General features: G+C 39.4%; 1 protein-coding gene across 18 annotated transcripts in view; it reads right to left on the bottom strand.

Moving 5' to 3' along the window:
- Positions 1–3,275: 3,275 nt before the first annotated feature.
- Positions 3,276–26,962, bottom strand: part of PHKA1 (phosphorylase kinase regulatory subunit alpha 1) — a 164,507-nt gene continuing 140,820 nt past the window's right edge. For 9 of the 18 annotated variants that reach the window (XM_081566933.1, XM_081566932.1, XM_081566931.1 and 6 more), the window contains 4 exons: positions 9,805–9,975; positions 7,704–7,757; positions 5,348–5,548; positions 3,276–3,884 (listed from right to left, as the gene is read on the bottom strand). In XM_081566933.1, coding sequence (XP_081423059.1) covers positions 3,711–3,884; positions 5,348–5,548; positions 7,704–7,757; positions 9,805–9,975 — 600 coding nt within the window. In that variant the 3' untranslated portion in view covers positions 3,276–3,710. Of the gene's footprint in view, positions 3,885–5,347; positions 5,549–7,693; positions 7,758–9,804; positions 9,976–26,962 lie in introns of all 18 variants that reach the window. The other 9 variants (XM_081566941.1, XM_081566938.1, XM_081566942.1 and 6 more) reach the window with 2 other exon arrangements.

Below are 26,962 nucleotides of genomic sequence, written 5' to 3'. Positions count from 1 at the left end.
CACTGCAGTTCAAAAGCATCAATTCTTTGGTGCTCAACTTTCTTTATAGTCCAACCCTCACATCCATACATGACTACTGGAAAAACCATAGCCTTGACTAGAAGGACCTTTGTTGGTAAAGTAATGTCTCTGCTTTTTAATATGCTGTCTAGGTTGGTCAGAACTTTTCTTCCAAGGAGTAAGCATCTTTTAATTTCATGGCTGCAGTCCCCATCTGCAGTGATTTTGGAGCCCCAAATAATAAAGTCCGTCACTGTTTCCACTGTTTCCCCATCTATTTGCCATGAAGTGATGGGATCAGATGCCATGATCTTAGTTTCCTGAATGTTGAGCTTCAAGCCAACTTTTTCACTCTCCTCTTTCACATTCATCAAGAGGTTCTTTAGTTCTTTTTCACTTTCTACCATAAGGGTGGTGTCATCTGCATATCTGAGATTATTGATATTTCTCCCGGCAATCTTGATTCCAGCTTGTGCTTCCTCCAGCCCAGCATTTCTCATGATGGACTCTGCATATAAGTTAAATAAGTAGGGTGACAACATACAGCCTTGACATACTCTTTACCCTATTTGGAACCAATCTGTTGCTTCCTGACTTGCATACAGATTTCTTAAGAGGCAGGTAAGGTGGTCTGGTATTCCTATCTCTTTACCCCAATGTTCATCACAGCACTGTTTACAATAGCCAGGACATGGAAGCAACTTAGATGTCCATCAGCAGACGAATGGATAAGGAAGCTGTGGTACATATACACAATGGAATATTACTCAGCCATTAAAAAGAATACATTTGAATCAGTTCTATTGAGATGGATGAAACTGGAGCCCATTATACAGAGTGAAGTAAGCCAGAAAGAAAAACACCAATACAGTATACTAATGCATACATATGGAATTTGAAAGATGGTAATGATAGCCCTATATGTGAGACAGAATAAGAGACACAGATGCATAGAACAGTCTTATGGACCCTGAGGGAGAAGGTGAGGGTGGGACGTTCTGAGAGAATAGCATTGAAACATACATATTATCATATGTGAAACAGAACACCATTCCGGGTTCAATGCATGAGACAAATGCTCAGGGCTGGGGCAATGGGATGACTCAGAGGGATGGGATGGTGAGGGAGGTGGGAGGGGGGTTCAGGATGGGGAACACATGTAAACCCATGGCTGATTCATGTCAATGCATGGCAAAAACCACTACAATATTGTGAAGTAATTAGCCTCCAACTAAAATAAATAAATTTATTTAAAAAAATAAAATAAAATAAAATACATATGTAAAAAAAAAAAAAAGAATTTTCCACAGCTTGTGGTGATCCACACAGTCAAAGGCTTTGGCATAGTCAGTAAAGCAGAAATAGATGTTTTTCTGGAACTCTCTTGCTTTTTTGATGATCCAGCAGATGTTGGCAATTTGATCTCTGGTTCCTCTGCCTTTTCTATAACCAGCTTGAACATCTGGAAGTTCACGGTTCACGTACTATTGAAGCCTGGCTTGGAGAATTTTGAGCATTACTTTACTAGCGTGTAAGATGAGTGCAATTGTGTGATAGTTTGACCATTCTTTGGCATTGCCGAAAGTATAGTTTCAGAACAGGGTGTAAATTTTCTTTATACATAACCAGAAAATCGTGTAATCAGAAAGATACTTACCATGTATTTCCATTTCCTATAAGAGAAATACTGAAAAGGTTGGCCTTCCTTTCTTTGTTTGCACTATCTGTTTTATTATCACCCTTCTATGTTCATTTATTCACGTATACTCATAATATTGTCACTGGTAATGTTACAATTATTTAGAGAGCCCACCATCCCCATTCTTGGAGAAAAACCTGAAAAAACCTGATGGAAAATAGGGGATTGAAGTAGGAAGTTATCTGAATGCAAATAGGGAAATTAGTAGAGTCTTTACAGGAGAAGGAAAATGCTATGGACTGAATGTCTGCATCCCTACAAAATTCCTATCTTGAAGCCTCAGTCGCCCCATGTGATGGTATTTGGAGGTGGGAGCCTTTGGCAGGTAATCAGGTAGAGTGTCCATGGCAGGCTTGATGCCTTTATAAAAAGAGGAAGAGCCCAGAGCTTACTCTCTCTGTGCCATGTGAGGATACAGCAAGAAGGCAGCCAGTTGCAAACCAGAAAGAGGGCCCTCCCCAGACACTGAATCTGCTGGTACTTTGGTCTTGAACCTCTCAGCCCTCAGAACCATCAGAAGTAAATGTTTGTTCTTTAAGTCCCCCTGTCTATGGTATTTTGTTATAGTAGCCTTGAACTAAAACAGAAAGTTAGGAGAAACATTCTTCAATGGCTTCCTAAATGTGAGACTAAGGAAGAAGACTCAAGGAGTCCTCCATTATTTTTTGTGTGTCAGCCTGAGACCATAGTCACATACCTCTCCCACACGCAGCACTCATATTTACATACTTACACAGTTTGTCAAACATGGATAAAGATATTAATAGATATACAGACATACCAAAATTACTTACATTCAGAAAAAGTTCCCATGTATGCTTAGACATACATACAAATGTAGGTGTTTTCAAGAGACAGATTATATGCCCACAGATATCAAGATATACATAGATATGAACACTAGAACCAGAAAGTAAAAATGCAAGTGAATGAGTTTAAAAGTATATAGGAGGGCAGGGAGTTGGAGGGGGTGGATGCTGTAGAAAGTGAGTATGTGAGTGAAACAAAGACCAGGTGAGCACAGAGAAAGAGTACTCAGTAAAGCAGCTATAGACTGAACTGCTGGATCCCTGTTCACCAAAGATAGAGGCTTCAATTATTCTCTGTGTTGTGTGCTGGCCCACTCTTCAAAGGCATGGATTAGTGTACAAGGCTTTCTTCAAGACACTAACCCATCTGATTCCTTCTCCATTCCCTAGGTGTAAGACTCTACCCAGACATCTTCTCTTCTTCCACCCTCCTTTCTGAAATGGGGCCCCGGCTCCATTTCTCTGGGTTATTCTGCATTTTCTGCTACACATACATCTTTGAGTACCAGCAATCTTTGTTAAATGTGATTTTAAGTGTTAATACTGAAATTCTTAAATATACACACTGAACTTGCAATTTCTTGATATTTCACCAAAAGGAGAATAAGAATTACATATATAGATACCGAAAAGCAAAAGCAGAGACTAAGTCTGCACAGAAGGGAATTCATCATTCAGCATGAGGCAGCATGTGAGTGAAGAAGAAAATTATGATCTGGTACTCTTTTCCCAAGAAAAGGCACTTAGAATAGATAATTTCCAACTTATAGGAGCATAAAATCCAACAATTGAGGGTTTATTCACTTGAAATAATGTCCCAATGCACCCACCACTCATTTACACAATGAAACCACACATAAGAAAAATCAAACTTCAGGAATAAGTTATTATTAACATCTGCTCCCCAAACAGGAGTTAGAAAACTAAGTTTGTAACAGATCTAGAGAATAAAAACACACACTTTTATGAACCATGAAAGAATTAAGGCTCACAATGAAGAGCCTGGGTGAGCAGATGCCTCCAAGCAAGGGTTCACATCTTCTAAAGCAGTTATTTTACCAGAAAAGTTTGCTCTTCTTGGGAGGGATGGGTTGGCAAGGGACAGGGTGGGAGTGATCAGGCCATCACATTTCATTTCCATGCATAATCAACGAGGCAGGAACCAGCTGTCAAAAGGCTCCCAGCAGCCAGGCCTAGAGGCCTCACTGCATGGCACAGATGCTGTGGGGCAGGAACTCCTGCACATAGGTGGCTGCTGCCTTGGAGAGGTAGGTCATGGTGCCAAACCTGCCACTGGGTGCACTGTCATACAGAAGAGTACAGATGCCAGATGCAGGATCCTTTGCCAACATGATATCATCTGCACCGAGGGTTTTCTGTTTGGTTTTTAAGGATAGGAAAACACAGGGGAAAGGAAAAATTACTAATCTTAATAATTAAAGTCCTGACTAGAATAACTCAGAGCCTCCTCCCCATCACCAACTAGTTGGGTCTTAGGCTGTTTAGATAGCAAGGGATCAGGGTTATACTCAAAATGGTGGCTATGAGTTTCTATACATTCATTTGTCACTAGATCCCCAAGTCATATGAATTATTTTAAAAGTACCAATTGTTTAGAATTTTTGAAAGTTCAATATAATAGGTAATTAGAGTTTTGTTCGTTAAGAGTCAAAAGTTAAAACTTACAAATCACCCTAGAGGAACTTTGGTCTACATCCTTCTAGTGCTACTGATTCAGCATGTATTATTATTATTCTTGTTTGGCCATGCTGTATGGCATGTGGGATCTTAGTTCCCCAAGCAGGGATTGAACTAGTGCCCCCTGCATTGGGAGCATGGAGTCTTAACCACTGGACCATCAGGGAAGCCACTCAGCATGTATTAATTTATCTTGTATTTGACCATTATTTCTTTTCTTTCTAAGTCGATTTAATTCAAATGGATCACAAGCTTTCCAAGCTAGAGTCAATGCCTAAAAAGGATCACATTTTCTGATACAATAAAGAGCAGAGTATTTAAAATCAGGATTGTCCTGTGAAATCTTTGAAAACTCCTAGAGAAGCATTTAATTTCCTTTGCATCCCCATCCCCAGGGCCTAAAAGAATGAAACACTGATTACATGTTTTGGAAACTGTTCTATTGACAAAAGCACATACCCTTCACTTTATGTGTTCCTACTTTTAATCTAGGAAACATCTGGAAAGCTTTTAGTAGTTTGCATTTTTAAAATGTGGTTAATTTTCTGAAGTAAGATTTATTAAGAAAAATAAGAAAATGAATGTAGAATTAAACATTTTACTTTAATATTTTCTTAAAGGTAAGAAAGAAAAGCAAAAACAAAATAAACCTAAATCAAATCTTCTCTTTTCTTTAATAGTCCAGAAAGGATACACTACCCAATAGTTTCTTATTAAGTCCTTATCACTACAAAAAGTGTGTGATAAAAGTAGTATGAAATATGACAAAAAGCATAAAAGCCTCCTGAGTTCCAGGCAACTTTACCATCTAACCACTGCTGCTGCTGCTGCTGCTGCTAAGTCGCTTCAGTCGTGTCCGACCCTGTGCAACCCCATAGACGGCAGCCCACCAGGCTTCGCCGTCCCCGGGATTTTCCAGGCAAGAGTACTGGAGTGGGTTGCCATTGCCTTCTCCAACCACAAAACATGGTAAAAGACAGAGGTCATCCCACAGCCTAGTTCTCAAACAGATAGAGGTCATAGCCATCACAAAGGAGGCCTAGAAAAGAGCTATGAGGAAGATGGCACAAGAAAGTGATCTTGGCTTCTTGAAGAGTTAATATCAGACATTTCCCTTTGAGAAAACAATAAGTTTGCCTACCTGTTCTTGAAGGAACAAGTCATTGGCAATATGCACTATTTTCTCCACAGCAATGATGCTTCCAATACTATGAATTTCAATGTCTGCCATCATAGTGAGGACAAGGATGGCTTCAACCAGAAGCTGACGGTACTCTGGCTGAGGTACACGATTCAGGACAGACTCCACATGAACAGAGAATTTAATCTCACCTGGAGTCATCTGTGATAGAAGGGGGAAAAAAATCAGTTCTTAAGAGCCCATTGTGCTGGGAGGCATCAATTACCTATTTTGAAATGCAGAAGAAATATTGTAGCCAAGAGCACTGTTTCAGTCTCCCTTAAAGTAATTGAGTGAGTAAATAGGTTCAATCTTTCTGGAAGGCAATCTGGCAAGTATAACAAGCATCATAAAAGTGTCAATGCCTTCTAACCCATAATTCTCCTTCTGGAAGCTCATCCTAAGGAAATAATTCAAGAAAGGATAAAAGCCCTATATGCAAGAGTGTTTTACAGCAGCCTTAGTCACAAGTATAAAACTAGAAGTAATCTAAACATGGGAATGGTTATGTAAATAATGGCATATCATGGTATGCCATTATGAGTTTCTGTAGAATCATTGAAAGAATAAATAAGATGACTGTGGATAAAGGAAAAATCTAAGTAGAATCTAAAACTGTATATACATGACAGTTTGAGAATTAGGTAAAATATTTATATACTATTAGATTAAAAAAGGCATGAAGAAATATAAAGTTACTTTAGGGTGAAATGGATTAACAAATAATTTTTGGTAAAACTGTATTAAGCATACACTTTAGGATGGCAATGTAGATTTGGAGTCTAAAGGACTCAAGCTCTGCCTTTGCCAGTTACTAATTCTATGACCTTGGAGAATTTACTTTTCTAAATTTATATGCTTGCCTGTGAGCTAGGAACTACAATCCCTTTCTTAGCTATCTCACATAGTTGTGCTGAATATAAAATTAAAGACTGTATAAAGGTGCTTTGAAGACTCATAAAAGGTACATTCAGGTATGTATTATTATTAATTTGTTAACATTTTAATCTTGATTAAAGGCAGAGAGAAGATCAAGAAAGGACACAGTGTTCTTTACTAGAGAAAAAGCCTCTAGGCAGGAGTGGAGCCCTGAAGCACAGCATTAGCTTTCTGTCCAGTTGTGATCTGCAACAATTTCAGAGTGGGGATTGTAATTCTAGCTCCTTTGTTGATTTTATTTAAAAGCTATTTCTTCATAATGTTAGCCTGATTAGGCAAAAAGCAAAATATGAAAGCACCTTCTAATCTATGTTTGTGGTTTATGGCAGTGTTTTCCAACCAGGATTATATATCAGCCTCATTCTAAGGATTTTTTAAAGTACAGGTGCTCATACTCCATCCCTGAAGAGCTGGAGATAGGAGTTTGGGTTCCTGTGATATATAGTTAGAGCTAAGGACCACTGGTTTATGATCACTGGTTTATAGTCTACAAGCATCCTATTAGAGAAAGGTAGGGATGAGTAGGATGGGGATATGAGAAGTCATTCATTCATTGTTAGATTCATTCTCAGCTGCCATTTCCAACTCTGGCAATATTCACATAAATCAATCTAACTTAATTAAAAGAAGCTGTCTTTGTATAATTAATGTAATACATAATTATTATCTAATATTCCCATTCTAATTAAAAAAAACCCATTATCTCCTTTCTTCCAATGCATTTCATGTTCAGTTGATTTATGAAAGCACAGATAAGGAAGCTGTGGTACATATACACAATGGAATATTACTCAGCCATTAAAAAGAATACATTTGAATCAGTTCTATTGAGATGGATGAAACTGGAGCCCATTACACAGCGTGAAGTAAGCCAGAAAGAAAAACACCAATACAGTATACTAATGCATATATATGGAATTTGAAAGATGGTAACAATAACCCTATATGTGAGACAGAATAAGAGACACAGATGCATAGAACAGTCTTATGGACTCTGAGGGAGAAGGTGAGGGTGGGACGTTCTGAGAGAATAGCATTGAAACATGTGTACTATCATATGTGAAACAGAACACCATTCCAGGTTCAATGCATGAGACAAATGCTTGGGGCTGGGGCAATGGGATGACCCAGAGGGATGGGATGGGGAGGGAGGGAGGAGGGGGGTTCAGGATGGGGAACACATGTAAACCCATGGCTGATTCATGTCAATGTATGGCAAAAACCACTACAATATTGTAAAGTAATTAGCCCCCAACTAAAATAAATAAATTTATTTAAAAAAAGAGAAAGCACAGATTTGTTATTTTGAAAAGTGATCACTGAAATACTTTAGTCAGACAAGCTATCAATCACATAAATGTGAAAGACAGACTCTTACCTCTCTAGTGGTTGAAGAAGGAAGAACAAAACCTTCCACAGAAAGTCCGTGACACTGCAAAACAGCAAAAACATGTCACCAAGGATATGCTGACAACTGGAAGACTGTAAGGAGACACTTAGATGCTGAGTAATCACAGGCCAGTGAAAGGCCCTGCAGCCCACGTGTCTTTGCCAAGGGGTTGCAAGGGTACACAAGGTTCATCCTCTACTTAGGGGAGTAGAAGGCTCAGGAAGATCTACCTATTGGATAGCCTAGTCCTAAAGATTCAGAGACTATCTAGGAGGATACCATGGTAGGTTCCACAGCCATCACAACTAGACTTCAGAAAGATTTTTTAGGCTAAAGATAAAAACTAAATATATGCATGTACTGGATATGCATAATTACTACATTTTCTAGTTAAGCATCCCCCATCAGCACTCCTGATCCCCTCACCCTGCTCTACTTTCTCTATAGTACCTGTCATCATTCAACATTCTGTATAACTTATGTGTCTTATTTATTGTTTGTCTCTCCCTAGTAGCATATAAGTTCTACACAGGACAGAGATTGTTGTCTGTTTTGTTTTCTGTTGTATACCTGTGAACACCTAGGACATTGCTTAGTGCACAGTAGATGCTCAAGAAATACTATATGAATGAATGATAATCTATATCCCTCTAACCATCAATTCAGTTATTAAAAAGCAGTGGGAATTAATGACTTGCCATTTTAGATTTTAAAGAAATCCAAAACATCATATTTTATACCACAGATAAATATTCCAATCCAACAGGTTTATCAACTCTACCAGACACTCCCATCCCATGTTTCATATGCCAAATAACAATCCTTATACAAAGAATTACTAGCCTTGAAACATATGTACAGAGTGATTATGTTACATTCATACTCTGAAAGGAATGGAATGAAAAAAACAGAGGGCATTTGTTTTTCCTCTTTATATTAGGAGTTTAAGTTTGTGTTTTGATTCTGCCACAAAATACCCAAGTTTCCCAGTTAGATTTGAATGTTCCTTCCCTTGTATTCTCACAGTCTTCTGCGTTTGTACTTCTATCATAAACTTTTGGACTTTCATTATAGCTGCTATGCAAAAAGATGGTATCTGGGTAGAGGAGCACCTAGTACCTGTAGTCTATGAAACTGAATTGCCATAAGCCAGGTATAAATGGAAAGATAAAGCACATATCTGTTAACACTGTGCTATAGTTGTTTTATGGAAGGAAAACAGCTGATGGGTACTCTTTGAAAGAAAGATTGCCAGAGCTGATAGTTTAAGGAATCCATTTTCACTTTTCCAAAGGATCATCTGATTCTGTCCCTGGAAGAACATCAGTATGCAAAAGGGAGAAACATAACTAAAGATTTTGAAGTCCTGGTTGAAGTGTTCTTCAGGTCATTATCAAGGGTAATGAAGCAAAAAAAATAGCACCTATGAGACTATGAATGAGACCCATGAATGAGAACTACAGTCTTCTTAGTCTTACAAATTTGTCACAATCATAATGGTGTGATGTCTCCTGAAATGTCTTTGGCAAACTAGGCCTTTGACAGAAAAACAAAAATTAGTCACACCAGTAGAGTCTTTGGACTATTGGCATCACTATGACTGCATTTGTTTAGTAGTTTTCATCCAAGAAAGAATATAGGTTAGGAGTTTCTCATAAAACTTCCCATATGCCACAGTTGTTTTACTACAGTAACATTTGGTTATTAGCACATTGTTACAAGTAACATTTCTACTCTGCAATAGCTACAAAGAAAGTGTCTTTATCACCACATTCATTCGATTGGCAGTAAATGTATCACAATGTTTCACAATGTCCAACTATGGCCAAAAAGATGAGCAGTGATGTTTCTGAAATGTCTTTATAAACACCACAATGGCAACAGTAATGGAGAGACTAAATTATCAATAATATCAAAATAACAAATCAACTATTTCATTTTAATGTTTTCTTCTAGGTTTTATCCATAAGAGCATATGCCTTTTATATAATTGCAATGATATCACAGTCCTGTCATATCTCAGACAAGAAGACTGATAATTTCATGAGAGGGGTAAAATAAAGAGACACCTATGGTGTATTATGCTTACCTTCTGCAAAACTTTCCATACTTTTTGATAAAATCCAATTGGGACTCTGTTCAACGCGCCATCCAGCCTTCTTCGGCGTTGCCATTGACCTTGACGACTATCTTTAGATGTCTGTTGACCGAATGCACTAGGGAAGGATCCACTACTTGGACTCAAAGAGGTTCCAGGTGGCTTAGGAGGAAAGCAGAGAAAAGAGCATAAATCAAAGTCACCTCTGTTTTTATGACTAACGTATTATAGCACAATGAATAATAAACACACTCAGCAGAATTATAAACCACAAATTTAAGTGTAACAGCCAAGACACAGAGGTTATAGTGAAGCTAGCAGACTTATGAGCAGCTAGCAGCAATGTAAACAGATACAATCCTTTTAGAAACCATCTAGTGATACATAAGAAGAGCCATAAAAATACTGATGGCATGGGAGGTTCTTCACTGTCTTTTTCCAAGGTTATTTCTGTTAAACTTTTAACTGGTCTATGGCTTAGTTTGTTGCTCTCATAGGCTATAACACAAGCTTCAATTTAAAAGAATTGAAATAAGACACAAAGTATGGTATGTTACTACAATGAAATTAAATTAGAAATCAGTAGCAAAAGGAAATTTGGAAAATTTACAAATATGTGGAAATTAGACAACACATCCCTAAATAACCAGTGGGGTAAGAAAGAAATCACAAGGAAAATTAGAAAACACTTTAAGATGAATGAAATTGAAAACAACATACCAAAACTTATAGGATGCAGCTAAAGAGAACTTTATTTTATAAATGTTTGTACTAAAAAAGAAGAAATATCTCAAATTAATAACTAAACCTTCTACCTTAAGACAATGAAAAAAAGAAGAAATGAAGAGCAAACTAAAACGAAAGCAAGGAGAAAAAAAATTAAGATTATAACAGAAATAAAAATAAAATAGAAAACAAAAATAGCCGAGGAAAAATCAATGAAACCAAAGTTTGTTTCTTTGAAAATCAACATCAACAAAATTGAAAAAGATTTATCTAGACATACCAAAAAAGGGAAATGTATTAAAATCAGGATAGAAAGAGAGGACTCACTTCCAGCCTTATTAAAAAGTATTATAAGGACATACCATTGGTAGCCATGGTGCCAAGATGGCAGTGTAGAAGGATGTGCGCTCATCTTCTTCTGTGAGAACTCCAAACTTGCAACTAACCACTGAACAATCATCAACAGGAGAATGTTGGATTCCACCAAAAAAAAGATCCCTATGTTCAAGGGCAAAGGAGAAACCCCAGCAAGACAGTAGGAGGAGTGAAATCACATTTAGAATCAAACCTCGTACTGGCCAGAGTTGCTCAGAGGGCTCAAACCAAACCTTGTGCACACCAGGACCCAGGTACCACACAGAGACTGAGCCAGACCTGCCTTTGAGTGTTTAGGTGTCTCCTGCAGAGGCACAGACCAGCAGTGACCTGCCGCGGGGACAGGGGCTCTGGCTGCAGAAGACCTGGGAGGCACAGGGTTTGAACTCCACCATAGAGTCACCGAGCAGACAACCCACAAACTGGAGAACAATTATACCAAAGAAGTTCTCTCACTGTTGCAAAATTCTAGGGCCCACAGCAGATTTCCCAACCTGGGGATCCGGCAAAGGGACTGAGAACCTACAGGGAATTTGACTTTGAAGGCCAGTGGTATTTCATGACAGAACTTCTACAGGACTGGGGAAAAACACCTTTGGATGGCACACACAAAACCTTGTGTGCACCAGGACCCAGGAGAAAGGAGCAGTGACCCCACAAGAAACTGAGCCAGACTTGCTGTGAGTGTCCAGGAGTTTCCAAAGGAGGCATGGGTTGACAGTGGCTGCTGTGAGGTCAGGGGCACTGAATACAACAGCCTTGGCATAAGCCCTTTTGAAGGAGTTCACCATTATTGCCATTACCCTTACCATAGGTATGCCAAACTACAGGGAGGGAACACAGCCCCGCCCATCAACAGAAAACTGGATTAAGATTTACTGAGCATGGTCCTGCCCATCAGAGCAAGACCCAGATTCCCCCACAGCCAGTCCCTCCCATCAGGAAGCTTCCACAAGCCTCTTACCCTTATCTATCAGAGGGCATACAGAATGGAAACCACAATTACAGAAAGCTGACCAAACTGATCACTTGGATCACAGCCTTGTCTAACTCAGTGAAACTATGAGCCATGCCATGTAGGGCCACACTAGACAGACAGGTCATGGTGGAGAGTTCTGAGAAAACGTGGTCCCCTGGAGAAGGGAATGACAAACCACTTCAGTATTCTTGCCTTGAGAACCCAGTGAACAGTATGAAAAGGCAAAAAGATATGACACTGAAAGATGAACTCCCCAGGTCAGTAGGTGCCCAATATGCTTCTGGAGAAGAATGGAGAAATAGCTCCAGAAAGAATGAAGAGGCTGAGCCAAAGCAAAACAACAACCAGTTGTGGATGTGACTGGTGATGAAAATAGTCTGATGCTGTAAAGAACAATATTGCATAGGAACCTAGAATGTTAGGTCCATGAATCAAGGTAAATTGGAAGTGGTCAAACAGGGGATGGCAAAAGTGAACATCGACATTTTAGGAATCAGTGAACTAAAATGGACAGGAATGGGTGAATTTCATTCAGATGATCATTATATCTACTACTGTTGGCAACAATTCTGTAGAAGAAATGGAGTAGCCCTCACAGTAAACAAGAGTCCGAAATGCAGTATTTGGGTGCAATCTCAAAAATGACAGAATGATCTGTTTGTTTCCAAGGCAAACTATTCAACATCACAGTAACCAAGTCTATGCCCCATCCACTAATGCCAAAAAAGCTGAAGTGAAACTGTTCTATGAAGACCTACAATACCTTCTAGAGCTAACAACAAAAAAAGATGTCCTTTTCATCATAGGAGACTGGATTTCAAAAGTATGAAGTCAAGAGATATCTGGAGTAACAGGCAAATTTGGCCTTGGAGTAAAAATGAAGCAGGGGAAAGGCTAACAGAGTTTTGCCAAGAAAATGGACTGGTCATATCAAGCACCCACTTACAACAACACAAGAGACAACTCTACACATGGACATCACCAGATGGTCAATACCAAAATCAGGTTGATTATATTCTTTGCAGTCGAAGACAGAGAAACTCTATACAGTCAGCAAAAACAAGACTGGGAGCTGACTGTGGCTCAGATCATGAACTCCACATTGCAAAATTCAGACTTAAATTGAAGAAAGTAGGGAAAGCCACTAGGCCATTCAGCTATGACCTAAATCAAATCCCTTGTGATTATACAGTAGAAGTGACAAATAGATTCAAGGGATTAGATCTGATAGACAAAGTGCCTGAAGAACTATGGACAGAGGTTTGTAACATTGTACAGGAGGCAGTGATCAAAACTTTCCCCCAAAAGAAGAAATGCAAAAAGGCAAAATGGTTGTCTGAGGAGGCCTAACAAATAGCTGAGAAAACAAGAGAAGTGAAAGGAGAAAAGGAAAGATATACCTATCTGAATGCAGAGTTCCAAAGAAGAACAAGGAGAGACAAGAAAGCCTTCCTAAGTGGTCAATGCAAAGAAATAGAGGAAAACAATAGAATAGGAAAGACTAGAAATCTCTACAAGAAAATTAGAGAGAAGGGGTACCAAGATAGCAGAGGAATAGGATGGTGAGACCACTTTTCCCCCCACAAATTCATCAAAAGATCATTTGAACATTGAGCAACTTCCACAAAACAACTTCTAAATGCTGGTGGAGGACACCAGGCACTCAGCAAGGCAGCCTAATCTCTTCAAAAGAAGGCTCAGTTCAGTTCAGTCACTCAGTCATGTCCGACTCTTTGCGAACCCATGGACTGCAGCATACCAGGCTTCCCTGTCCATCACCAACTCCCGGAGCTTGCTCAAACTCATGTCCAAGGAGTCAGTGATGCCATCTAACTATCTCATCCTCTGTCATCCCCTTCTCCTTCTGCCTTCAATCTTTCCCAGCATCAGGGTTTTTTCCAATGAGTCAGTTCTTCACATCAGGTGGCCAAAGTATTGGAGTTTCAGCTTCAACATCAGTCCTTCCAATGAGAATTCAGGACTGGTTTCCTTTAGGATTGACTGGTTGGACGTCCTTGCAATCCAAGGGACTCTCAAGAGTCTTCTCCACACCAGTTCAAAAGCATCAATTCCTCGGCACTCAGCTTTCTTAATAGTCCAACTCTCACATCCATATATGACTACTGGAAAAACCATAGCTTTGAGTAGACAGACCTCTGTTGGCAAAGTAATGTCTCTGCTTTTTAATATGCTGCCTAGGTTGGTCATAGCTTTTCTTCCAAGGAGCAAGTGTCTTTTAATTTCATGGTTTCAGTCACCATCTGCAGTGATTTTGGAGCCCCCCCCAAAATAAAGTCTCTCACTGCTTCCATTGTTTCCCCATCTATTTGCCATGAAGTGATGGGACCAGATGCCATGATCTTAGTTTTTTGAATGTTGAGTTTTAAGTCAACTTTTTCACTCTTCTCTTTCACTTTCATCAAGAGGATCTTTAGTTCTTCACTTTCTGCCATAAGGGTGGTGTAATCTGCATATCTGAGGTTATTGATATTTCTCCCCACAATCTTGATTCCAGCTTGTGCTTCATCCAGCCCAGCATTTCACATGATGTATTCTGCACGTGAGTTAAATAATCAGTGTGACAACATACAGCTTTGAGGTACTCCTTTACCTATTTGGAACCAGTTTGTTGTTCCATGTCCGGTTCTAAGTGTTGCTTCTTGAGCTGCATACAGATTTCTCAGGAGGCAGGTCAGGTGGTCTGGTATTCCCATCTCTTTCAGAACTTTCCACAGTTTGTTGTGATCCACACAGTCAAAGGCTTTAGTGTAGTCAATGAAGCAGAAGTAGATGTTTTTCTGGAATTATCTTGCTTTTTCGATGATCCAAAGGATGTTGGCAATTTGATCTCTGGTTCCTCTGCCTTTTCTAAATCCAGCTTGAACATCTGGAAGTTCATGGTTCAGGAACTGTTGAAGCCTGGCTTGGAGAATTTTGAGCATGACTTTGCTAGTGTGTGAGATGAGTGCAATTGTACAGTAGTTTGAACATTCTTTGGCATTGCCTTTCTTTGGGATTGGAATAAAAACTGACCTTTTCTAGTCCTGTGGCCACTGCTGAGTTTTCCAAATTTGCTGGCATATTGAGTGCAGCAGTTTCACAGCATCATCTTTTAGGATTTGAAATAGCTCAACTGGCATTCCATCACCTCCATTAGCTTTGTTTGTAGTGATGCTTCCTAAGGCCCACTTGACTTCGCGTTCCAGGTTGTCTGGCTCTAGGTGAGTGATTACAGCATCGTAGTTATCTGAGTCATGAAGATCATTTTTTTGTATAGTTCTTCTGTGTTTTATTGCCACCTCTTCTTAATATCTTCTGCTTCTGTTAAGTTCATATCATTTCTGTCCTTTATTGTGCCCATCTTTGCATGAAACGTTCCCTTGGTGTCTCTAATTTTCTTGAAGAAGAGATCTAGTCTTTCCCATTCTATTGTTTTCCTCTATTTCTTTGCATTGATCACTTAGGAAGGCTTTCTTATCTCTCCTTGCTATTCTTTGGAACTCTGCATTCAAATGGGTATATCTTTCCTTTTATCCTTTGCCTTTAGCTTCTCTTGTTTTCTCAGCTATTTGTAAGGCCTCCTCAGACAACTATTTTGCCTTTTTGCATTTCTTTTTCTTGGGGATGGTCAAAAGGAGGTAGGACAAAATATTAAAGACAAAAACAGAGACAAATGATTTAGGGTCAGAGATCCATCCTGGGGAGGGTGTGTTGAAGGCGGATAAGTTTCCACACAATAGGAAACCCTCTTACAGTTGTGACAGTGGGGACCTTTGGAATCTCAGAGGTCAACATAATCAGAAAAAAAAAAAGAACACAGAATATGTGTCTAACTGCAACTACTTGCAGAGAAGCGGCTCAGACACTAGCGTCTGCCAGCAGCAAGTAGGGGCTGGGCAGGTAGACATGGGCTGCATAATTGGTCCTTAGGGTAAGGACTGGGCTTGAATGCCTGAGGACTATCTGAATGGGCTAATGTGAGATAGTAATCCAAACTGTTGGATCACCAGAGAGACCAAAAAAAAAAAAAAAAAAGGACCTTTCCTGTGAAATGCTCTTACTCCCCATGGTGACCCCTGGCATGTTCAACAAAGGAGTCACTTTTGCTGAGAACAAAGGATTGTGCCCTAGTGAAGACCAAAGGAGAGCAAGTCAGCTGCCATTTAGGGCCCTCTCTCCCCTGAGGCAGAGAGGCAGGGGAACAGCCAGTGCTGTAAGGCAAGGGGCTGCTACTATCTTGGCCCCAGAGACCACATCTTTCACCAAACTGTGAGCAGGTTGCCAGTTGCTAACCACATCTTCCTGGGATCCTGGGTGGTTCATATCCACCAGGAGTGTCACAGCCTGAGATCAGCTTCCCAGAGGAGACACATGGCACACCTGAGATTGTACTCTTTGACGCACCCAGGAAACCAAGTGGCCAGGACCAAGGAGGTGCATAAGATGCACGGCCCACCTGGGACAGTGCGCTTACCAAGCACCCAGTTGCCTGAGCAGCTTGGACCTGGGAAGGGCACAAAATGCACAGCCTATCTGTGTCTGTGCCCATGAACAGTACCCAAGAACCTGAGTGGCTTAGATGTGGGAAGTGCAAGAAATGCAGCACTCACTTGGGACAGTGCTCTTGTAGAGCACTTGGGACAGTGCTCTTGTAGAGCACGCTGGAGCCTAAGCAGTGTGGAAGTACATGCCGCCTTGGGCTGTGACAAACCCAGTGTGGTCCATCCACTGCATGCACCCCACACACATGCCAGCAGTATTTGTTTGAAGTGTCTATCTCTCCCCACAGCACAACTGGACAAGTGAACCTAAATAAGTGGCCACCTTCACCACCTTGTGTCAGGGCAGAAATTAGACACTATAGAGACTTGCAAACAGAGGAAGCCAAAATAAACAAAGAAGGGGGGACCACTCTGGAAGGGACAGGTGCAACAGATTAAAACTGTAGTTAATGCTGAGACAGTGTATTTGTGGGGCAACTATAGACCATGAGAACAAGTATAAGTCAGAACAAGGGACTATCTGACACTGAACTGACCCCACACTGCCCACAATAGCTCCAGAGCTATTCCTAGACAAATTTTTTACTATTATCACTTTTTAATTTTTTAAAAATATTAGTTCTTTATTACTACTTTAACTTTCATTTTTATACCTACTATTACCTTTCTAAAAAAACCCCTATTTTTAAGAAAACAAACTCCATATTTTTTTTTAATTTTTGTGATTTTTTTTTGTATTTTTTATATTGTATTTTTGAGAGTTTAAACTCTATTCTAGGTTTTTAATCTTTGCTTTTTGATATTTGCTATCAATTGTATACCTTTAAGAATCTAATTTTCACTATCCATTTTCACTTAGAGATTTGATTACTGGCTTGATTGCTCTCTCCCCTTTTGACTCTCCCTTTTCTCCTCTGGGTCACCTCTACCTCCTTCCTCCCTTTTCTCTTCTCTATATAACTCTGTGAATCTGTGTGGGTGTTCCTGGCTGTGGAGAGCACTTAGGGATTTGATTACTAGCTTGATTGCTCTCTCGCCTTTTGACTCTCCCTTTTCTCCCCCAGGTCACCTCTATCTCCCTTCTCCCTCTTATTTTCCCTGTATAACTCTGTGAAACTCTCTCAGTATTCATGGCTGTGGAGAGTTGTTTCACCATTAGCCAAAGGGTTTTATCTTCTGTGCTGCATGGATGGAGAAGTCTTGAGGCTATTGCAAGAAGAAGACCAAAACCCAGAGGCAGGAGGCTCAACTCCAGAACTTTAGAACATCAGAGAACTCCTGACTCCATGGAACACTGATAGACAAGAGCCCACCCCAAAGTCTCCATACATACACTGAAACCAAGCTCCACACAAGAGCCAACAAGTTCCAGTGCAACACACAGTATATTAATTCTCCAGCAAAACGGGAACAGAATCCTGAACATTAAAAGACGGGCTGCCCAAAACCATACCAAACCCATAGATACCACAAAACTCACTACTGGACACTTCATTGCACTCCAGAGAGAAGAGATCCAGCTCCACCCACCAGAACACAGACAGAAGTTCCCCCAACCAGGAAATCTTGACAAGTCAATGGTCCACCCCCCCCTCCTACCCACCCAGTGAGCAGACTTCACAGTTAAGAGGAACCACAGCCTTCCAGCTTGCAGAAAGGGCACTCCAAACACAGCAAAGTAAACAAAATGAAAAGGCAGAGAAATACTCAGTGGGTGAACAAATATGATAAAAACCCACCAATCCAAACAAAAGAGGAGGAGATAGGGAGTCTACCTGAAAAAAATTAAGAATAATGATAGTAAAGATGATCCAAAATCCTGAAAACAAAATGTAATTACAGATAAATAGACTATATACAAGGACTGAGAAAATGCAAGAAATGTTTAACAAGGACCTAGAAGAAATAGAGTCAATCAATAAAGGACAGTGCAACAACTGCGATTAGAAACATTCTGGAGGGAACCAATAGTAGAATAACTGAGGCAGAAGAGAGGATAAGTGAGGTGGAAGATAGAATGGTGGAAGTAAATGAAGCAGAGAGGAAAAACAAAAAATAATTAAAAGAAATGAGGACAACCTCAGAGACCTCTGGGACAATGTTAAAGACCCCAATGTTCAAATCATAGGTGTCCCAGAAAAAGAAGACAAAAAGAAAGGGCATGAGAGAATACTTGAGGAGATAATAGTTGAAAACTTCCCTAACATGGGGAAGGAAATAGTCACCCAAGTCCAAGAAACCTAGAGAATCCAAACATGATCAACCCAAGGTGAAACATGTCAAGACACATATTAATCAAAATAACAAAAATTAAACACAAAGACCAAATATTAAAAGCAGCAAGGGAAAAGCAACAAATAACACACAAGGGGATTCCCATAAGGATAACAGCTGAACTTTTCAATAGAAACTCTTCAAACCAGAAGGGAATGGCAGGACTTAGGCAGGACTTACTTAAAGTAATGAAAAAGAAAAACCTACACCCAAAATTGCTCTACCCAGCAAGGATCTCATTCAGATACTAAGGAGAAATCAAAAGCTTTACAGACAAGCAAAAGCTGAGAGAATTCAGCACCACCAAACCAGCTCTTCAACAAATGCTAAAGGATCTTCTCTAGACAGGAAACACAGAAAAGGTTTACAAAAATGAACCCAAACAACAAAGTAAATGGGAATAGGATCATATTTATCAATAATTACCTTAACTGTAAATGGGTTAAATGCTCCAACCAAAAGACAAAGACTGGCCAAATGGATAAAAAAACAAGACCTCTATATATGCTGTCTACAAGAGCCCCACCTCAAACCTAGGGAGACATACACTGAAAGTAAGGGGCTGGAAAAAGATATTTCATGCAAATGGAGAGCAGAAGAAAGCAGGACTAGCAATTATCATATCAGATAAAATAGACTTTGAAATAAAGACCATGATAAGACACAAAGAATGATACATAATGATCAAGGGATCAATTTAAGAAGAAAATATAACAATTATAAATATATATGCACCCCAAATAAGAGCACCCAAGGCAAATGCTAACAAGTATGATAGGGGAAATTAACAGTAACACGATAATAGTGGGGGATTTTTATATCTCATTCACTTCTATGGATAGATCAACCAAACAGAAAATTAGCATGGAAACACAAGCTTTAAATGATACAATGGACCAGTTAGACCTAATTGATACATATACATATATATAGAGAGAGCACTTCACCCTCACCCCCCAAATGGATTTCACCCTTTTCTCAAGTGCAAATGGAAAATTCTCCAGGATAGATCACATCCTGGGCCACAAATATAGCCTAGACAAATTTTAAAAAACTGAAATTATTTCAAGCATCTTTTCTGATCACAATGTGGTAAGATTAGATATCAACTACAGGAAAAAAAACTATAAAAAACACACACATATGGAGGATAAACAACATGCTTCTGAATAACCAACAGATCATGGAAGAAATCAAAAAGGAAATCAAAATATGCATAAAACAAATGAAAATGAAAATACAACAACCCAAAGCCTATGGGATTCAGTAAAAGCAGTGTTAAGAGGGAGGTTCATAGCAATACAAGCCTACCTCAAGAAACAAGAGAAACATCAAATAAACAACCTAAGTTTACACCTAAAGCAAATAGAAAAAGAAGAACAGAAAAACCTCAAAGTTAGTAGAAGGAAAAAAATCATAGAAATCAGAGCAGAAATGAATGAAAAAGAAATGAAGGGGATTACAGCAAAGATCAACAAAACTAAAAGCTGGTTCTTTGAGAAGATAAATAAAATAGACAAACCATTGGCCTGACTCATCAAGAAAAAAAGGGAGAAGAATCAAATGAATAAAATTAGAAGTGAAAATGGAGAAATTACAACAGACAACACAGAAGTACAAAATATCAGAAGAGACTACTCTGAGCAACTATATGCCAATGAAATGGACAACTTGGAAGAAACGGAAAAATTCTTAGAAAAGTATAACCTTCCAGAACTGAATCTGGAAGAAATAGAAAATTTTAACAGAACCATCTCAAGCATGGAAATTGAAACTATAATCAAAAATCTTCCAACAAACAAAAGCCCAGGACAAGACAGCTTCACAGGTGAATTCTACCAAAAATTTAGAGAAGAGCTAACACCTATCCTACTCAAACTCTTCCAGAAAATTGCAGAGGAAGGTAAACTCCCAAACTCATTCTATGAGGCCACCATCACCCTAATACCAAAATCAGACAAAGATGCCACCAAAAAAGAAAACCACACGCCAATATCATTGATGAACATAGATGCAAAAATCCTCAACAAAATTCTAGCAAACAGAATCCAACAACATATTAAAAAGAACATACATTGTGACCAAGTGGGCTTTATCCCAGGGATGTAAGGATTCTTCAATATTTGCAAATCAGTCAATGTGATACACCATATTAACAAATTGAAAGATAAAAACTATATGATTATCTCAATAGATGCAGAGAAAGCCTCTGACAAAATTGAACACTCATTTATGATAAAAACTCTCCAGAAAGCAGGCATAGAAGGAACATACCTCAACATAATAAAAGCCATATATGATAAACCCACAGGAAACATTATCCTCAACGGTGAAAAATTGAAAGTATTTCCTCTAAAATCAGGAACAAGACAAGGATGACCACTCTCACCACTACTATTCAACGTATTTTTGGAAGTCATAGCCACAGCAATCACAGAAGAAAAAGAAATAAAAGGAATCCAGATTAGAAAAGAAGAATAAAAACTCTCACTGTTTGCAGATGACAAGATCATGGCATCTGGTCCCATCACTTTATGACAAATAGATGGGGAAAGAATGGAAACAGTGACTGATTTTATTTTCTTAGGCTCCAAAATCACTGCAGATGGTGACTGCAGCCATGAAATTAAAAGATACTTGCTCCTTGGATAAAAAGCTATGACCAACTTAGACACTGTATTAAAATGTAGAGACATTACTTTGCTGACAAAGGTACATACAGTCTAAACTATGGTTTTTCCAGTAGTCATGTATGGATGTGAGAGTTAGACCATAAAGAAAGTTGAGCGCTGAAGAATTGATGCTTTTGAACTGTGATGTTGAAGAAGACTCTTGAGAGTCCCTTGCTCTGCAAGGAGATCAAACCAGTCAATCCTAAATGAAATCAACCCTGAATATTCATTGGAAGGACTGATGCTGAAGCTGAATCTCCAATACTTTGGCTACCTCATATGAAGGCTGACTCATTAGAAAAGACCTTGATGCTGGGAAGATTGAAGGCAGGAAGAGAAGGGGACAACAGAGGATGAGATGGTTGGATGGCATCACCAACTCAAAGGATATTAGTTTGAGCAAGCTCTGGGAGATGGTGAAGGACAGGGAAGCCTGGCGTGCTGCAGTACATGGGGTCTCAAAGAATCAGAGACGACTGAGTGACTGAACAATAACAACAACATCATATCAATAGAATAAAACATAAAACCCACATCATCCTAATAGATGCAGAAAAGCATTTAATAAATTCTAACACTCCTGTGACTGTGTGGATCACAACAAACTATGGAAAATTCTTAAAGAGATAGGAGTACCAGACCACCTTACCTGTCTTCTGGTAAACCTGTAGGCGGTTTAAGAAGCAATAGCTAGAACCAGACACACAACAACTGACTGGTTCAAAATTGAAAAAGGAGTGTGACAAGGCTGTATATTGTCAACATGTTTATTTAGCTTATATGCAGAGTGCATCATGTGAAATGAAGGCATGGATGAATCACAAGCTGGAATCAAGATTGCTGCTAAAAATATCAACAACCTCAGATTTGCAGATGATATCAGTCTAATGGCAGTAAGTGAAGAGGAACTAAAAGACCCTCTTGATGGGGGTGAAACAGGAGAGTGAAAAAGCTGGCTTGAAACTCAACATTAAAAAAACTAAGATCATGGCATCTGGTCCCATCTCTTCATGTCAAATAGAAGGGGAAAAAGTGGAAGCAGTGACAGATTTTATTTTCTTGGGCTCCAAAATCATTGTGGATAGTGACAGTAGCCATGAAATTAAAGGATGCTTGTTCCTTGGAAGGAAAGCTATGACAAACCTAGACAGTGTATTAAAAAGCAGAGACATCACTTTGACCACAAAAGTCCATATATCCAAAGCTATGTTTTTTCTGTAGTCATGTATGGATGTGAGAGTTGGACCCATAAAGAAGGCTGAGCGCCACAGAATTGATGCTTTTGAATTGTGATGCTGGAGAAGACTCTTGAGAGTCCCTTGGCCTCCAAGAAGATCAAACCAGTCAATTCTAAAGAAAATCAACTCTGAGTACTCATTGGAAGGACTGTTGTTTAAGCTGAAGCTCCAATACTTTCGCCACCTGATGCAAAGAGCTGACTCATTGAAAAAGACTCTGATGCTAGGAAAGATTGAAGGCAAAAGGAGAAGGTGGCAGCAGAGGATGAGATGGTTAGATGGCATCACTAAGCAATACACATGAATCTGAGCAAACTCCAGGTGATAGTGGAGACCAGAGGAGCCTGGCATTTTATAGCCTATGGGGTTGCAAGGAGTTGGGCACGACTTACTGATTGAAAAACAACCCTCCCCTTCATGATAAAAACATTCAACAAACTGGAAACAAACTGGTTCATCCTAAATCTCATTAAGGGCATCTACAAAAACCCACTGCTGACATTATAATGAATGGTTGATAACTGAATGTTTTCCCTCCTAAGATCAGAAGAAGACAAAGATGTTTAATCTTGCTACTTCTATTCAACATCATACTGGAGGCTCTAGCCAAGGCTATTGAGCAAGAAAGAAAATAGAAGCCATTGAGAGTGCAAAGTCATTTGCAGATGACATGGTCTTGTAAATAGGGAATTCACTAAAAATCAATTAAAACTAATAAATGAGTTCATTGAGGCTGCTTGATGTGAGATCAATATACAAAAATCAATTGCATTTCTAAACAGTAGCAATTAACAATCTGAAAATGAAATTAAGAAAATAATTCCATTTAAAACAGCATTAAAATAATAAAATACTTAGGAATAAATTTAACAAAAGAACTATAAAATTTACACTCTGAAAACTATAAAACATGTTGAAAGAAATTAAAGACCTAAATAAATAGAAATCCTATTTTAATGGATTAGAAGATGTAATACTGTTAAAATTTCAATACTCTCAAAATTGATCTACAGGCTGAACATAATCTTTACCAAAATCCTACAGAGTTCTTTGCCAAAACTGATAAGCCTATCCTAACATTCATGTGGAAATTCAAGAGACCCATGATAGCTAACACAATCTTAAAAAAGAAGATCAAAGTTGGAGAACTCACAATTCCTAATTTCAAAATTTATTATAAAGGTATAATTATCAAAAATGGGTTGGGAGACACTGCTTTGGGAAAGCAAGTGTTCTCCTTACTTGCTGCAAATCCTTCCTTCTCTGGAAAAAAAGACTGTATTACATGCATAGGCTAGGTATGTAGATCAGTGAAGTAGAATTGGGAGTTCAGAAATAAACCATTACACTTTTGCCAATTTTTAACCAGGGTGTCAAGAAAAGTAAATGTAGGAAAGATAGTCTTTTCAAAAATAGTGCTGAAACAACTGGATAGTCACATTCAAAAGAGTGAAGTTGGACCCCCTACTTCACTCCATACACAAAAAATAAGTCCAAATGAGTTACTATGCCAAAAAGAATTAACACAGCAGGCCAGAAGTGCTATTCTTGGAAGGCCTGATTATAAGATTGACCTTTGGTTGGTATTTGGAAAGCTGGATTTGGAGAGGGTTCCCATCATTCTCAGAATTCAGTAACAGTGGCTTATTGTGCCTAAACTGTTTGTGAAAACACTAGGGTTTATATTGAACACTTATTTTCTCTCTGGGTCTAGAGTTTTGGTACATGCCAGACAGGCTGTTTATGTGACCAGCCTTCAACAAAAAGCCCTGGGTGCTGAGTCTTAAGTGAGCTTCCCTGGTTGGCAATATTTCATACATGTTGTCACAATTCATTGAATGGGGAATTGCATCCTGCCTGTGTGACTCCACTGAGAGAGTACTGTGGAAACTGGCGCCTATTTCCCCTGGACTTTGTCTAATGCACCTTTTCCATTTGCTGATTTTGCTTTGTATCCCTTTGCTGTAATCATAGCTTTTAGTATGACTATACACATAGTAGTGTGAGTCCTCTTGGTGAATCACTGAATCTGGGGGGGTGGTCTTTTGGGCGCCCATAAACATAATCATAGACCTAACTGTAAAAGCTAAAACTATAAAACTCTTTTTAAAAAAAAAGACAGCCTTCAGAATGGGAGAAAATAATAGCAAACGAAGCAACGGACAAACAATTAATCTCAAAAATATACAAGCAACTCCTGCAGCTCAATTCCAGAAAAATAAATGACCCAATCAAAAAGTGGGCCAAAGAACTAAACAGACACTTTTCCAAAGAAGACATACAGATGGCTAACAAACACATGAAAAGATGCTCAACATCACTCATTATTAGAGAAATGCAAATCAAAACCACAATGAGGTACCATTTCGCAACCGTCAGAATGGCTGCTGTCCAAAAGTCTACAAGCAATAAATGCTGGAGAGGGTGTGGAAAAAAGGGAACCCTCTTACACTGTTGGTGGGAATGCAAACTAGTACAGCCACTATGGAGAACAGTGTGGAGATTCCTCAAAAAACTGGAAATAGAACTGCCATATGACCCATTAATCCCACTGCTGGGCATACACACCGAGGAAACCGGAATTGAAAGAGACATGTGTACCCCAATGTTCATTGCAGCACTGTTTATAATAGCCAGGACATGGAAGCAACCTAGATTCCCATCAGCAGACAAATGGATAAGGAAGCTGTGGTACATACACACAATGGAATATTACTCAGCCATTAAAAAGAATACATTCGAATTACTTCTAACGAGGTGGATGAAACTGGAGCCTATTACACAGAGTGAAGTAAGCCAGAAAGAAAAACACCAATACAGTATACTAACACATATATATGGTATTTAGTCAATTGGTAAAGATAACCCTGTATGCAAGACATCAAAAGAGACACAGATAAATAGAACAGTATTATGGACTCTATGGGAGAGGGCGAGGGTGGGATGATATGGGAGAATGGCATGGAAGCATGTAAATTATCATATGTGAAATGAATCGCCAGTCCAGGTTCAATGCATGATACAGGGTGCTCGGGGCTTGTGCACTGGGATGACCCGGAGGGATGGGATGGGGAGGGAGGTGGAAGGGGGTTCTGGAAGGGGAAAACATGTACACCCATGGTGGATTCATGCCAATGTATGGCAAAACAAATAAAATAATAATAATAAAATGAAAAAAAATTAAAATAAAAAATAGGAATAAATTTTTGTGACTTTGGGCTACACAAAGCCTTATTAGATAGGAAACTAAAAGTAAAATTAGATAAGTTGGGCTTAACCAAAACTAAAAACTTCAAATGACACTATCAAGAAAGTAAATCCAGTGGTTGATATTCTTCAGAGGAAAAAAAAAGAAAGTGAAAAGACAGTCCATAGAATGGGAGAAACTATTTGCCAATCACATATCTGAAAAGGGGTTTGTATCCAGAATACATAAAGAACCTTTAGGGACCTATACCCAGGTGGTGCTAGTGGTAAAGAACCTGCCTGCTAATGCAGGAGACATAGAGATGTGGGTTCAATCCCTGGGTTGTGAAGGTCTGCTGGAGGAGGGAATGGCAACTCACTCCAGTATTCTTGCCTGGAGAATCCCATTGGACAGAGGAGCCTGGCGGGCTACAGTCCATAGGATCGCAAAGAGTTGGAAACGACTGAAGTGACTTAGTACACACACATATACAGAATATATAAAGAATCTTTACAACTCAACAATAAAAAGACAACCCAATTAACAAATGGGCAAAGGATCTGAATGGACATTTATCCAAAAGAAGGTAAACAGTCAATCGACACATGATTAATGAGAATTAATCATGATGATTAGTATCATAAGCCATTAGGGAAATGCGAAATCAAAACCACAATGAGACACCACTTCATACCCACTAAAATAGCTAGAATCAAAAAGATGGTCAATAGTAAGAAAAAGACCCTGATGCTGGGAAAGAATGAAGGCAGGAAGAGAAGGGGATGATAGAGGATGAGACAGTTGGATGGCATCACTGACTCGATGGACATGAGTTTGAGCAAGTTCTCGGACTTGGTGATGGGTAGGGAAGCCTGCGGAGAAGGCAATGGCACCCCACTCCAGTACTCTTGCCTGGAAAATCCCATGGACAGAAGAGCCTGGTAGGCTGCAGTCCATGGGGTCGCGAAGAGTCGGACATGACTGAGTAACTTCACTTTCACTTTTCACTTTCATGCACTGGAGAAGGAAATGGCAACCCACTCCAGTGTTCTTGCCTGGAGAATCCCAGGGACAGCAGAGCCTGGTGGGCTGCCATCTATGGGGTCGCACAAAGTCGGACACGACTGAAGCGACTTAGCAGCAGCAGCAGCAGCAGCAGCAGGGAAGCCTGGCGTGCTGCTGTCCATGGGGTTGCA

This window comes from Giraffa tippelskirchi, chromosome X (genome assembly GCF_054371585.1).
Source record: "Giraffa tippelskirchi isolate mGirTip1 chromosome X, T2T-mGirTip1v1.2.pri, whole genome shotgun sequence".
Taxonomy (NCBI): Eukaryota; Metazoa; Chordata; class Mammalia; order Artiodactyla; family Giraffidae; genus Giraffa; species Giraffa tippelskirchi.
This window is presented reverse-complemented; position numbering and strand designations above follow the sequence as displayed.